At 42.3% G+C, this 15,041-nt stretch overlaps 1 protein-coding gene across 1 annotated transcript in view; it reads right to left on the reverse strand.

Moving 5' to 3' along the window:
* LOC147628040 (uncharacterized) overlaps nt 1–13,843 on the reverse strand; it is a 33,828-nt gene extending 19,985 nt beyond the window's left edge. Inside the window, exons 1-2 of the mRNA XM_086814296.1 lie at nt 13,472–13,843; nt 13,219–13,384 (exon numbers count right to left, since the gene is read on the reverse strand). Coding sequence (XP_086670422.1) covers nt 13,219–13,384; nt 13,472–13,843 — 538 coding nt within the window. The remainder of the gene's footprint in view (nt 1–13,218; nt 13,385–13,471) is intronic.
* Between the last annotated feature and the right edge of the window lie 1,198 nt (nt 13,844–15,041).

Below are 15,041 nucleotides of genomic sequence, written 5' to 3' on the forward strand. Positions count from 1 at the left end.
ATGTCAGTTCCCTTTTATGTGGCAAGTAAGTCCAAGGCAGTGGTAGAGGCTGTTCTCGGTCGATCATGGTTAAGTGCTACCAATTGTTCATTAGATTGGAAGAATAGACAATACAAATTGCAAATTGATTCTGATTGCATCTTGGGATCTACTACTCCACGAGCTTTATCATGTCAAAAGGGTGGTGTTTCTACCTTACACAACCCACTTTCAAAATCTGCTCTTGAAGCTCCAACACAAATGATGTGGATAATCGATGAGTCCTCAAGTGAGGGCCATGGCTGGCATGTTCCAACTACTCTAGTCACTGCTCAAAGAAGGCGAGGCAAGAAGGAATTATCAATTTGGCTACCCAAAGATGCATACAAACTTGTACCATCTAGCCTAGTTGCTAAGCCTCCTAAAAAGCACATCTTTTCCAAGCCTAAACCTCAGATTGTTACTCATTGGGTCCCAAAACATGTTCTTAAAGCACAAGGCTATTATGAGGGTGCAACAGCACTTTGGCTTCCCAAATGCCATGGTTTACTAGAGGTAAAAGAGTGTATCAATAAGATTCCAAAAGCCACCCTTGGTTTTCCATATCAGTGGGTGCAAAGGAAATCAACACAACCTCTTCAAGATAGGATAGGTGGTTGTGATAGCACCTACAAATCTCCTTGTGTTGACCTTCCCAAAACATGTATTGAATCACCAGTTGTCCCAATTTCTCCTTGTTACACAATTCCACCATCAACTTGTGTACCTAAGACAAATCCAACTTTACATGAGTCTCCTTTGAGCATAGATTCTAGCACTTCAAGCCTAAATCCTCTTATCATATTAGGAACTCAATGGAGTCTTCTTGGGCCCTTTAATTTGGACGTTTAGTGAAATGCTTAAAATGCTAATCCATCTTTGACCAAGCCTAGAGGCCTAGTCCTAAAAGCATATATTTGATTTTTCACAAAAATAAAAAAAAATAAAAAAAAAGAGATATTCCTAGATCTGGCCACCTAGGTGACTTTAAAGCTTTGTAATGGGCTGTCAGTCAGTAATCATAGCCTGCAGCAACCTTTTCGAACTCCAAACATTCCAAAAATTCGTCACTTTCTTCCCCCCTTTTTTGTGTGTACACCAGATCTCTTTCTCTCTCTAAATCTTCTCTCTAAAATGCCCTGCACTCCTTCTCCATGGAAAAAAGTGTCTTTCTCTACTCCAAAAGCTATAGCTAACAGATCTGTACTCCTAAATGAGCCTTCTCTCTCCAAACCCATAGTAGTAGCCATGGCTTGCAGGGAAGAAGCTTACCATGAGCATTCTCTCTGCAGTACTTGGTCCTCTCTCCATAGCTAGCAGGTCTGTACTCCTAAATGAGCCTTCTCTCTCCAAACCCACAGTAGTAGCCATGGCTTGCAAGGAAGAAGCTTACCAGGAGCATTCTTTCTACAATCCTTGGTTCTCTCTCCAAACCCACAGTAGTAGCACAGAAGAACCTTTTCATGAAGTATTCTCTCTCTATATTGCTTAGCAGCCATAGCTTGCACTAAAGAAGCTTCCCATGATGCATTGTCTCCTTTGCATTTTCGTCTCACCATTGCCAACCCTCTCTATGTTTCTTTGGCTCCCTTTTTGGCTTCTTTCTCTATCCACAATGCAGCTCTAGAGAAGCAACCCTCATCTCCATTCTTCCCATTATTTTTTGATACCATATCCTGCTCCTTCCACTCCTATTCAACCCAAGCTTACAAGCCTACTTTCTTGTAGATGGCACTACAAGACATCACCAATAAGCCTTCTAAGATCCGCCTTCAGGTTGATTTGGAGACAGAATACGCAACCCTACGCAGTAGGCATGTTGCACCCAATATTTCATACGATCAGCTTCGAATGCAAGGAGCAAAGGCCATTGATCTTTGGATTGATGGAAATCTTTATCCACCAGATCCAATATCTGGTGCCCCTCCACCATTCAAAAGCATTACAAGTTTTCTTATGTTTGTTGGTGATGGTTTCAATGGGCTTCTTGGCTATTGTAGGAGATTACACATGTTGTGGCTAGATGAGGCAGCTGAAAAGAGGCAAACACAATTTGCCTTCGACCAGCTTCAAGCGGCATCGACTAAGCAGATCAATAGTTTGATGCAGAGGATTAAAGAGCTCTCAGAGGAGCTTGAGGTGCAGAAGAATAATCTAGCGGATCGTATGCGCACAATAAATCAATTTTTCGATCATTATGTTCGTCTTCAACACTCCACTCGTAATCTTCGGCGTCGTGTTCACCATTTCACTCACCTTCCCATGGGATATCACGCAAGGCAAAGAAAACGTAAAGCTGTTGGGTTGCTTTCAAAGACAGCAAGCGCATGCAAGAGGCGTAAACAAACAACCAGGTAAAAATTTTTGTAAGAATTATAGCAGCTTTGAGAAGCAATTAATGAATAAAGCATCTCTCATGGTTGACCATTGTGATTGTAGGGCTTGTGCAACAGCTATACTAGGATGTAACAACACTGAGGACAATGTTAATGCCTCCCTTCTTCAGCATGTCCTTCAGGAGAAGGATATTATGGAAATGATAACAGGTTCTGGTAATGATAAGCTACGGGAGACCCTTCGTCAACATTTCTTGAAGGAAATCAAAGAAATTGTCACCCCCAAAGAGATGCTTGATATATGTGACTCAGCAGGTATTAGCCAGAAAGGTTACAGAGCAATGTACAGGTCAATCACTTTAGGGTTGCGAGCAAAGGGAGTTATGCAATCCTTGCTTCCAACACTTTATAGCTTACAGATGGCAAAGAAGTGTGCTAATGGTGATATTGCATCCATGTTCGAGGGTGGGTACAAGTGGGTGGAGGATATTATGCCAATGCCAACAATCAAACCCTTTGAATACAATGCATATAACAATGTCTACATTGACATGGAAGTGCTACAAAAAGCAATGATTCAGTACTATGGCCTCACACTTGAAGAGACAGGTGGAAATGCCGTGTTTATCTTGAAGCTGGATGAATGTCAACAAGTGGTTAAAGGTCAAAGACTGGAGCGTGTTAGTTTAACCTTGATGAGCCGAGCACTTAGAGGAAGGCCTTTAGAGACCCAAGAGTTGGATGCAACTGAAGACAGCAACAATAGGGGTCAAGGGCATAAGCAAGACTACTACGGCATTCAATCAGAGAAGAACATCTGGTGGCAAGCAGCATGGGTCCTCCCAAAAGAGAACCATGATACCTTGAGGTGGTATTTTGAACGGTCTGGCATTCAACATGTCGTCTCTTGTCAGGTCAATGGTCAGAAGCTTGATGTTCCCAGAATAGGCTGCTTTAACGTTGAATGGCACTTGGGTGGCGATCTAAAAACCTTAAAGTGTATGTTGGGTTGTAAAACAGGTGCGAATACTATATTCTCATGTGTTTACTGTTGTCATTCCAAGACAGCAGTAGACTCAAGAGTAAAAGGGAAACAACCTAGCAAAGGCAAAAGTCAAAAACAGGTGGGTGCAAAAAAAGCAATCGTTTTTGATGCTGAACAGAGGAAAGGATCAAAGGTATGGCATAATGGCATATTAAGTTGTGACCAGAGCAAGCCACCTAGTCGTGACCAGGAGGACAATGCTTGGAACCCAATCTTGGAAATTCCACTATGTCAAGTGCATGTGTGCACATTACATGCAAGACTCAGGATTTTGGATAAGCTATTGATGCTCCACATAAACTATGTCTGGAACATGGAGCCCGAAGATCGATAAGAAGAGTCAATACGTGCACTAGAGGGTGTACTTTCCTCTATGGGATTACATGCTGGAGCAGTGGTCTTGACAAAGGACAGAAAATCAAACCCTACACAAGACAACCCTAATAAAATTTGCATGGGTGGATCAAAGGCAAGACACTTGCTATCAAACCACTTGGGTTCTCATAGCCACACTGACTTTGAAATTTGGAAGAAGATATGTGATGTCACAACATATCGAGGAAATGATGCCAGGCTTGGCCTAAAACGTACACATGTATGGGAGGTGTGTAATAAAATGGTCGATCTTCTAGAGCGACCTCACCTGGATGACCATGGTATTGAGGCACTTAAACAAGCCACTTGTAGATTCACAGAAGAAATGGTCGAGGCATGGGGAGAAACACACATTACTCACTACATGGTAATGTTGTATTTCTTGTGTCCTTGTAGTATGTTCTTCATACTGTTTGTTGACTTTTTGTAATTTTCTATGCAGCATATATTGTATGCACATGGGCCATACTTTCTCGATAGATATGGCTCTTTAGCACTTTGGAGCAATCAAGGCATGGAGAAATCACATTACCAAGCAAAGGCCGTGTATTTTAAGGGCACTCGCCATGGTGGTGGCAAAGTCAAGAGTAATGCACTCCATGAAATGTTCAACTGGTTCTATCGCGTTCTGGTTGGCAAAAAAAGGCAGAAAAGTCGCGGTAATTTGTCTCTTAGGCGTCAAATAATGAAAACTGTTAATGCAAGAAGAACTGAAGGATACAACAGATCAAATGCTAGGGAGAGACTACGGCAGTGGGTAGCAAGCAAGCGTCGGTGTGGTTCCTCATGGGCTTAAACTCTCTGATTATAATCTTTTTGTGTTTTTAAATTTTCTAAAAGTTTTAAAAAATTATATTTATAGACATATTTAAGTCATTTTTCATTTATAGCCACCACATTTCAATTTCTTCTTTGTACTCTACTCTCTCTTGCCCTCCCACTATCTCTACTCTCTCTTGCCCTCCCACTATCTCTTGCACTCGTACATACCTAGGCCATGCCAGAAGAACAGGAGCAAGACTTGCGGTTTTTCAATCAACTCGGCCCACTACCTGCTCTACAGCAAAAAGGACAAGTCTACCTATCGTAACAGAGCAAGAGGCAAAGGAGATGAGAGAAGAAGAGCGCAGGAAGGAGGCCGAAGAAGCGCAACGCAGGAAGGAAGCTGAAGAAGCAGAGCCTAGTAGAGAAGCAGAAGAAGAGCGGCGTCAAAAAGAAGCCGAGGAAGGTCAAGGGCAACCACCGGAGATTGTTATTGAGGCCGACACCCTAGAACAGCTAGAGGTTATCTTACAGAACAGGGAGGTCGAGCTCTTGTCCTACGACATCATGAAAGATACCATTGACAAAGAGTTTGCTCTTGTGAGGGCAGCTTGGGAGACAGAAATGCAAAAGAGACAGCAGCCCAAAGAGGACGCAAGGAGGGCAAGCCAAGCACAGCCAACAGGCAGCCACAACATCCAGACGGCCAGTCAAGAAGTGTGGTAAAAGAATGGAGGGCAAGTTTCGGGACCAACAAGAAGAGGAAGAGCGTGCACAAAAGAAAAAGAAGTTCAGGTCTGAACGACCACCGTGGGAGAATCAAAGACCACCACCGCCTCCACCAGTTACAAAGAAGAAGAGAAAATGGAGGCCAGGGACAGTCGCGCTACGAGAGATTAGGAAATATCAGAAAAGCACAGATCTTCTCATCCCCAAGGCACCATTCTCTTTCCTGGTGAGAGAAACAATGGAAAAATATTCTGACAGGGTTGACCGCATACAGAGCACAGCTCTTGAAGCTCTTCAAGAAGCTGCTGAAGATATTGTAGTTTCTGTTTTTGAAGACTCAGTGCTGGCTATGGTACATGCCAAGAGAGTTACTTTGAAGCTTGTAGATATGTCCCTAGCCCTACGTCTACGTTTAGAGCGTAGCCTTCTACCTCAATAGGCTAACCCATTTTGTAATTCTCCCTACAAAATTTTGTAATGTTCCCAAATTCCTTTGTAGATTTTTCACACATTAATGAAAACTTTGTGAGTTGTGTTACATTCTTTGTTGAGTCCATTTTTTTTGTATGCTCAGTGCCAATGAACATATTTAAAAAATATAAAAGCACTATACACACAGGAAAAAACACACACAAACACACACACACACACACACACACACATATACACACACAAACATATATACACACACATATATATACATATACAAATATATATACATATGCACATATATATATATATATATGTACACACACACACACACACACATATGAATATTTATATATACAAAAAATGTAGATCCTATAAAGTCAACTAGAGAAACTTATAGAGTGCCTTGTTGAGATATCGAGCTCGTCTAGTGAGGCGGTGGCCACTGATGACCCGCCTGGGGGATAGGCCCCACATTTACACCACTGGCATGGTTGGTGAGATCTTGGGTGATATGCGGCCAGTGGGATGACAGGCTGTGTGACAGCCATTCTAGAGACTGGCATAGTTATAGCGCCAGCTCATTTAGTCGGGTTCACACTATAGAGAACCTGTGTATGTATTGGTTGAGTACCTTTCATATTGTGTGTACTCTTATCTTGTATATGGTGTGTTGAGTGTTGAGTAGAGAAGAAGAAGATTTTCAGCCTCTCACCTTGTGTGTTCTCTATTAGGGTTTTGTGAGTGTGTGTGTGTGCTTGCAAGAGCTCAAGCTCTCTTCCCCCCTGCATCTTTTCATGGTATCAGAGCCTGGTTCGTGCTAAGGGCTGAGGTGCAAGCAAGAGAACCACAGAAAGCGGTACGAGGGTAAGAGCTACAACTACTCTTCCCTATTGTGTTGGTGACTACACCCTTGTCGGGAGCTCTACGGGAGGCACCGGCAAACGGTCTCTGATTGAGGAGCTTTCTTCGCGGGAGTGAAGCTATAGGGCAACTATATAGTCCTTCCGGACTGAAATTTCTGGGGCAAAAACGCGTTTCGGGCGCGTCTGGACCTCCGTTTTTCAGAAAACAGGCGATTTCGAGCACTGCGGGTAAGTCATCGATTCTCTGCAGAACTCTATTTTAAGAACTGCAGGAAGACAGATTGACTGTGCAGACACTGTGGGTGCTGCAAAGAGGTCTACAATTGCCATTGGGTGTATGTATGCACATTGAAGTCACTGGTTGTGACATTTGAGTACTACAGTACCGCTGTGCAGAAAATACAGCAGGTTGTGCAGAAAAACCAGAGTGCAGTTTCTGGTAAAATTGTGTGTTTGGCAAGATGTCTAATGATGGCATAACACAGATTGTGGCTGAGAAGCTGGACAAGAATAACTTCCATGCTTGGAGGTTCAGGTTGACGAATTTCCTGATGGGAAAAGGCTATTGGGACTACATAGAAGGTGAGCATGAAGAGGCACCGGAGATACCGGATATAAATCCTACTGCTGCAGATGTGAAAGAGTTTAAAGACTGGAACCAAGGAGCCAGGAAGGTTATGTATTGGCTTTTCATTAGTATACAGGACACCATGATTGGGCACATTCAAGATGCCAAGTCCCCCAAGGAGGCGTGGGACACCTTGGTAAAGCTCTATGAAACAAATACCAAGGCACGTAAGATACAGTTGAAGAATGAACTTCATACTGTGAAGAAAAAGAGCATGTCTGTGAATGACTATGCGTTGAAGATAAAGGGTATTGTGGAATCCCTTGCATCTATTGGTGTGTCAGTAGATGATGATGACAAGGTGGAAGTCTGTCTACGTGGTCTCGGGCCACAATACAAGGCGTTCAAGACGTCTATTCAGACTCGGGAAAACATTCCCAACTTTACAGATTTGGTGTCTATGCTGATTATCGAAGAGAAGAGCTTGGGTGAAGACCAACAGTCTTCACAAAGCAAAAACAGCTCAGAGCAACAGGCCTTCTACACGAGTTCAGGAAGAGGACGAGGTAGAGGAGGCCGTGTACGCGGTCAAGGAGGTGGCCGAACAGGTAATCAGAATTATGGTCAGCACAGCAGCAGCAACAACAACAGTCCCAGAATCAACAACAACAACAACACGCAGGTGGAAGAGGCAAATTCAGAGGCAAGGGGAGTCAAAGAGGCCGTGGAAATTGGCAAAGGCAATATAATGATGCACGTGAATGCTATTATTGTGGTAAGCCTGGACATTTGCAGGCAGAATGTTATAAGAAGCAGGCTGACATGCAAAATGGGAAAGTGCAGCAAAACAACTATGCATCCTCAAGCAGAAATAATGAGGATAATGAAAGGTTGTTTGTTATGCAGCATGTCGTGAATGCCATGTCTGAAAATGTTGATGCAGCACAAAAAGATAATGTATGGTATGTGGATTCAGGCGCTTCGAACCACATTACGAGTCATGGAGAGTGGTTCAAGGAGATGAAAAACCCGGAAAGACCAGGTTTTGTGGAAACAGGGGATGACACGGCTCATCCAATTGCCCACGTTGGAGATGTGCCATTGTCTATGCAGGATGGCAAAGTGAAGTACCTTGCAGATGTACTTCATGTACCGAACATAACAAAGAATCTGGTTTCAGTTGGCCAGATGATTGAGCAGGGTTTGCAGGTTCGGTTTAACCCTGATGGATGTTATGTTGAAGATTTTAAAGACAAGTGCAGGTTGGTTGCAAAAGGCAACAGAGTGGGCAGAATGTTTACGTTGGATGTAGACATGCCTGAAATGAGTGCTGCAATGTTTGCAAATGGTTCAGGAGTTGTTGCAGACACAGACATATGGCATAAAAGGATTGGTCATGTGAATGTGCAGAGATTGAAGTCTATGCAGACAAAAGGAATTGTGACAGGGCTGCCAAAATTTAAAGTGGAAGGTATGCAGAAAATATGTGAAGCATGCCAATTTGGGAAGCAAACAAAGCATGTGTTTCCACGTAACAGGTATGTGAGCAGAAATGCACTAGATGTTGTGCATTCAGATGTATGGGGTCCTACGGAGACCATATCTATGGGAGGCTGCAGGTACTATGTCACTTTCATTGATGACCACACAAGGAAAGTGTGGGTATATTTCATGAAAGAGAAGAGTGAGGTGTTCACTCACTTTCAGAATTTCAGAGTTTTGGTTGAAAAGCAAACAGGGAAATTTGTCAAGTGCCTAAGGTCAGATGGAGGGGGAGAATACTTCTCCAATGAGTTCTCTGAATTTTTGAAGAAGAATGGTATTCGGAGACAGTACACATGCAGATACACTCCGCAGCAAAATGGAGTTGCTGAGCGAAAAAACAGGCACATTGCTGAGATTGCGCGAGCATTGATGGAAGAGAAGAATATGCCGCATTGCTATTGGGCTGAGGCTGTTTCTACAGCAGTATACATCATGAACAGGACTCCAACTGCAGCCATACATGATGTAACTCCAGAGGAGAGGTTTACTGGCAGAAAACCAGATTTGTCTCATCTGAAAGTTTTTGGATGCATTGCATATGTGCATGTGCCAGATGAGCTGAGAACTAAGCTGGATCCGAAAGCTGAAAAATGTGTGTTTATTGGATATTCCCTTGAGCAAAAGGGATACAGGTGTTATAACCCTGCTACACGTGAGTTGAGGGTAAGCAGGGATGTTGTCTTTGATGAGATGAGCAGCTGGTATGCTGCTGAAAAAGAAGCTATTGGGGCTGATGTGAGTGGAAGTGTGGTTGCACAGAATGCAGGTCAGCAATCACAGTCTTTGAGTGGACCAGGAGAGTCCTCATCTAGTGGGTCTGTTGATAGACCATGGAGTGGCAGGCTGCGTCATAATACCAGCCCTGCAAATGTGATTAGTACATCACGAAAAGGAAAAGAGAAAGTGGTTGAGCCCCTTGGTATGCCTGACATTTCTGCAGGGCATTCTCATGTTGATGGAGAGTCTAGTGGCTCAGATATGAGCCTTGATGAGGAGCTTGGGATCCCAGTTATGAGAACACCTGGTGTAAAGAAGGCTATGGAGGCCATGAATGAAAAGCTGCGAAGATCAGGGAGAGTGAAGAACCCTGTGCAGAGATTTACATATGATGGTTATGTGGCACATCACTATGCATATATGGCAAAGGTTGTGCAGGTTGTTGAACCCACATGCATTGATGAGGCTGTTGGAAATGTGAATTGGGAGAAAGCTATGGATGAGGAGATGGATGCACTATATGGAAATGAAACTTGGGATTTAGTGCAATTGCCAGAAGGCAAGAAAGCCATTGGATGCAAGTGGGTGTACAAAGTTAAACATAACAGTGATGGGAGCATAAACAGGTACAAGGCTAGATTGGTAGCCAAAGGATATGCGCAGACATATGGGATTGATTATGAGGAAACTTTCAGCCCAGTTGCCAAGATGGCAACGGTGAGAGTTGTGATAGCAGTGGCTGCGTCAAAACAATGGTCTTTACATCAGATGGATGTAAAGAATGCATTCTTGCATGGGGATTTGCAAGAAGAGGTGTATATGTTGCAGCCACCTGGATATGAGGATGTGGGTCACCCCGAGCATGTTTGCAGGTTGAAAAAAGCCTTGTATGGCTTAAAGCAAGCACCAAGAGCATGGTCTGACAAGATTTCTGAATATCTTGTCACTATTGGCTTTCATGTAGCCAATGCAGATTTCTCATTGTATGTGAGACATGGTGATAGAGGGGTTGTGCTTGTTGTCATCTATGTAGATGACTTGATCATTACGGGGGACCATGATGCAGAGATCTTTGATGTAAAGATCTTGCTTAGACAGAAGTTCGAGATGAAGGATCTGGGTGAGCTCAGATACTTCTTGGGCATTGAGGTGATTAGGTCACCACATGGTATTGGATTACTGCAGAGACAGTATGGCTTGGACATGTTGTCCAAGTATGGTATGACAGGCTGTAAGCCTATTTCTGTGCCATTGGATCAGAATGGCAAGTTGAGTGCAGATTCCGGAGAGATCTTGGAGGATCCTACTATGTACAGGAGCATAGTAGGAAGTTTGATCTACATGACGATCACCAGACCAGATTTGAGCTATGCTGTTGGGTTGGTGAGTCAGTTTATGCAGGTTCCACGGAAATCGCATTTAGATGCAGTGAGACGCATACTGAGGTATGTGAGGTCTACTTTGCATTATGGACTATTCTATGAGACTGGGACAGAGATATGTGTACATGGGTACACAGATGCTGATTGGGCTGGTAGTATCTCAGATAGAAGATCTACCAGTGGATTCATGTTTTCTTTGGGGAGTGCTGCTGTGACTTGGAGCAGCAAGAAGCAGCCTACGGTTGCTCTATCGAGTACAGAGGCCGAGTACAGAGGAGCTGCTATGGCAGCATGTGAGGTAGCTTGGTTGAGAAAGCTACTTGCAGATTTGGGTCTATCAGTGGATAGACAAGTTGTCATTTTTTGTGACAACATTAGCAGTATACAGTTGGCCAGGAACCCAGTCTTTCATGCTCGTACGAAGCACATAGAGGTCCACTACCACTTCGTCAGAGAGAAGGTCTTGGCAGGGGACCTTGACCTTGTTTATGTCAGCACAGAGGATCAGGTAGCTGACATCTTCACCAAAGCATTGGGTTCAGAGAAGCTCCGTAGATTCAGGGCTTCGCTTGGTGTACATGAGATGGAGTTGAGCTCGAGGGGGAGTGTTGAGATATCGAGCTCGTCTAGTGAGGCGGTGGCCACTGATGACCCGCCTGGGGGATAGGCCCCACATTTACACCACTGGCATGGTTGGTGAGATCTTGGGTGATATGCGGCCAGTGGGATGACAGGCTGTGTGACAACCATTCTAGAGACTGGCATAGTTATAGCGCCAGCTCATTTAGTCAGGTTCACACTATAGAGAACCTGTGTATGTATTGGTTGAGTACCTTTCATATTGTGTGTACTCTTATCTTGTATATGGTGTGTTGAGTGTTGAGTAGAGAAGAAGAAGATTTTCAGCCTCTCACCTTGTGTGTTCTCTATTAGGGTTTTGTGAGTGTGTGTGTGTGCTTGCAAGAGCTCAAGCTCTCTTCCCCCCTGCATCTTTTCATGCCTTATGAGCCTCAAGGCAAAAAAAATAAAAAATAAAAAAAAATGCCATGTGCGCTACGGCGCGTTAATCGCTAGTTTGACCAGGTCAAAATGGAGATTTACGCGCCGTAGCGCACATGGTATTTTTTTTATTTTTTTTTGATATCTTTGGTCTGGTGAGGCTCATAAGACCCTTTAGGTGCCCTAACAGCCCCAAATCTTATATATTTATATAAGATATTATTTATATTTATATATATCTTATAATAGCCTTAAAATCTTATAATATCTTATGTCTTATGTATATATATCCTATATATCTTTTATATATATATATATTATATATATATATATATCTTTCAATAGCCCCAAAATCTTATATATATATATATATAGGTGCACACACACACACACACATATATATATACACACACAAACATATATACACACATATATATACATATGCAAATATATATACATATACACATATATATATATGTTTATTTATATATACAAAAAAGGTAGATCCTATAAATGCACCTAGAGACCCTTATAGAGTGCCTTATGAGCCTCAAGGCCAAAAAAATAAAAAAAAATAAAAAAAAAGCCATGTGCGCTACGGCGCGTTAATCGGTACTTTGACCAGGTCAAAATGTCGATTTACGCGCCGTAGCGCACATGGTATTTTTTTTTTGATGTCTTTGGTCTGGTGAGGCTCATAAGACCCTTTAGGTGCCCTAACAGCCCCAAAATCTTATATATTTATATAAAATATTATATATATTTATATATATCTGATAATAGCCTTAAAATCTTATAATATCTTATGTCTTATATATATATATATCCTATACATCTTTTATATATGTATATATATATCATTCAATAGCCCCAGAATCTTATATATATATAGGTACACACACACACACATATATATATGTATATATATACATATATGTACATATATATATACATATATGTGAGTGTGTTTACATCTATAAATACAATATTTTTTCATACCGCTCTAACCCAATCTCGATTACTTTTTTAATCACGATCTCAATTAAAATAAATCCTAAACAATTTTTTCTATGAACACACGAACAAAATCTTAAAATTGCGAGGCTTGAAATGGTATATCACAAGTACGCCAGGAAAAATCACAACTTACAATGCACAACAAAAAAATTTTATTAAACTTGGAAGAGAAGTTTGCATTACATCTTTTTAATAAGCTCTTGGAAGAGCTCAGGAGAGAGAGTTCTAGAGGCTGGTTTCTGGCCTAAGCTTTGGAATACATCACTCGGCTCATTGATTCCTTGAGCCTGAGAAAGGGCACAATGGCTTAAAACTGAGCCGGGATGGTTGCCCGTGAAGCAATACAAGGCAGCTTCCGTAGCTACCAAAATACATTTATTTATGTTCGAGGCTAAGGGGTTCTCCGACAAGACTGCACTAAGTGCTTTACATTTTAGGAGCTCGGCATAGGCAATCTCTGCATATTCTAAATGAAAAACCCGCACTATGTCGGCTCTGAGGGCAGGTATGTAGTGCCAAAGGGATGCATCTCGACCCTCTGACTTTGGCCGCGTTCCTCCTACGCGCATAGCAAACTTGTCCACTTCAAAAGCAGTCTGTCAACATGTCAATATAGAAGTTAGGAAGCGTGAAATGATACAACTAAAAATAATTTGCTTTACAACTAAGAAGTAAGGACATACCTCAGTTGCATCGTCACTTGCAACTAGTTGCTCATTCGTCAAGTTTATGCTTCCTTGGTCTTGAGCATCGCCAGCAACCAAGGGCATGTGTGGTTCAAAGGCAGCTACGCTCTCATAGAATTGCACTTCTTGCTTTATTTCAACGAGCGCTTTGGCCACTACAACTTCCAAGGTACTGCTACCAATATCATATGCAAGCGCTTTTGTGAGGTTGTCATCTTCAAAAGAGATTTTCACTTTTCCTTTGTCTTGACCCCCAGCATTCACGGCAATAATAGAAAGTGCCTCATCCTCACGAAACCCGAGTGTCTTGGCAATGTCATCCAAAAACAAAAACTCTTTCCCATCAATAATGATTGGATGCAAAGACATGATAGCAAGGTCTGGGACCTCCTCGAGTACTTCATCGCCCTCTAGAGCTAGGTCCGGAACCTCCTCGAGGACATTATCTTGTAGAGCCACCAATGCCATTGAGGCCTCCCATTGTTCTGTAACATTCTCTTCCTCAGCATGGGCCTCTTGGACCTGCTCCATTAGCTTTACTTTGCCCTTTTCTTTTTCCTTGCCACTTTCTTTCGCCACACCCTCTTGTAACAGAAGGACCAAAACCATGTCCCAGCTTAGGAAAGAAGTGCCGATGTTGCCCATTTGTAGATCCAGGAGTAAGTCTTCCTCCTCATTTCTGTAGTCCTTTTCTGTGAGGGATTTTAAAAACCTGGATAGGCAAAATCTAAAATTCTTGTCTTCCCTGATGAGGTCAACTGGAACCCATAAGCCCTCATCACCCTCAAACATGATGGAGTACGTGCTGATGTGTTCATCCATATACTGAATGACATCAGTAAAAGCATCCGCGTGTAGATGCATTGTTACACGTACATCAATTGCTCCCTCAAACATAGGGACGATCTCATCAACCCTATGAAGTAACTCAAGCTTTCCTAGCTGTGCAATAAGTGCATCAAGTAGAGGTGCCATGTCTATGAGTGATTGGAGGAAATAGAGAGTGTGTGATACAGAAAGGTGTGCGAAATTGAGAGCAAGTGTTAGGAGAGAACGATAATTGTCAATTGATGTAAATGAGTAAAGTATCGTTTATAAATGGGCGACCTTGTTATAAAATTTTTAAAAACTTTTAAAATTTGTAAGTACCAAAAAAATTTTAAAAAATGGTATGCGAAAGCAAGAACGTATCCTTCCATCGCAAGGTCATTTCCAATTTACTAGTGGCTCACGCCATAGATGCTTGTGTGACCAACCTTACACTATCACAAAAAAATAAAACTGCACAAGACAATTGAAAAACCTTAATAAGACAGTGAGGCAAAAAAATTGAAATTGTATTTACTTCAATTCAAGATTACATATCCAGTGGTTATCTGATAGCTACACAGCCAGGGAAAGTAATTTCTCTACAAAGAAAAGATCGTTCCTGCCTTTTGCGCACTACTCTACCATTGATTATCAAAGCAAAATCACCACTGAGTGAGAATCGAAGAACTAAGTAGTCACGTAAGTTGGCAAGGGACCAGTCATCATCATTCATAGTAACATCTTCTACATCCCCACC

The sequence above is a fragment of the Cibotium barometz genome, chromosome 20 (genome assembly GCF_041138505.1).
Source record: "Cibotium barometz isolate CiBa-2024 chromosome 20, ASM4113850v1, whole genome shotgun sequence".
Classification (NCBI taxonomy): Eukaryota; Viridiplantae; Streptophyta; class Polypodiopsida; order Cyatheales; family Cibotiaceae; genus Cibotium; species Cibotium barometz.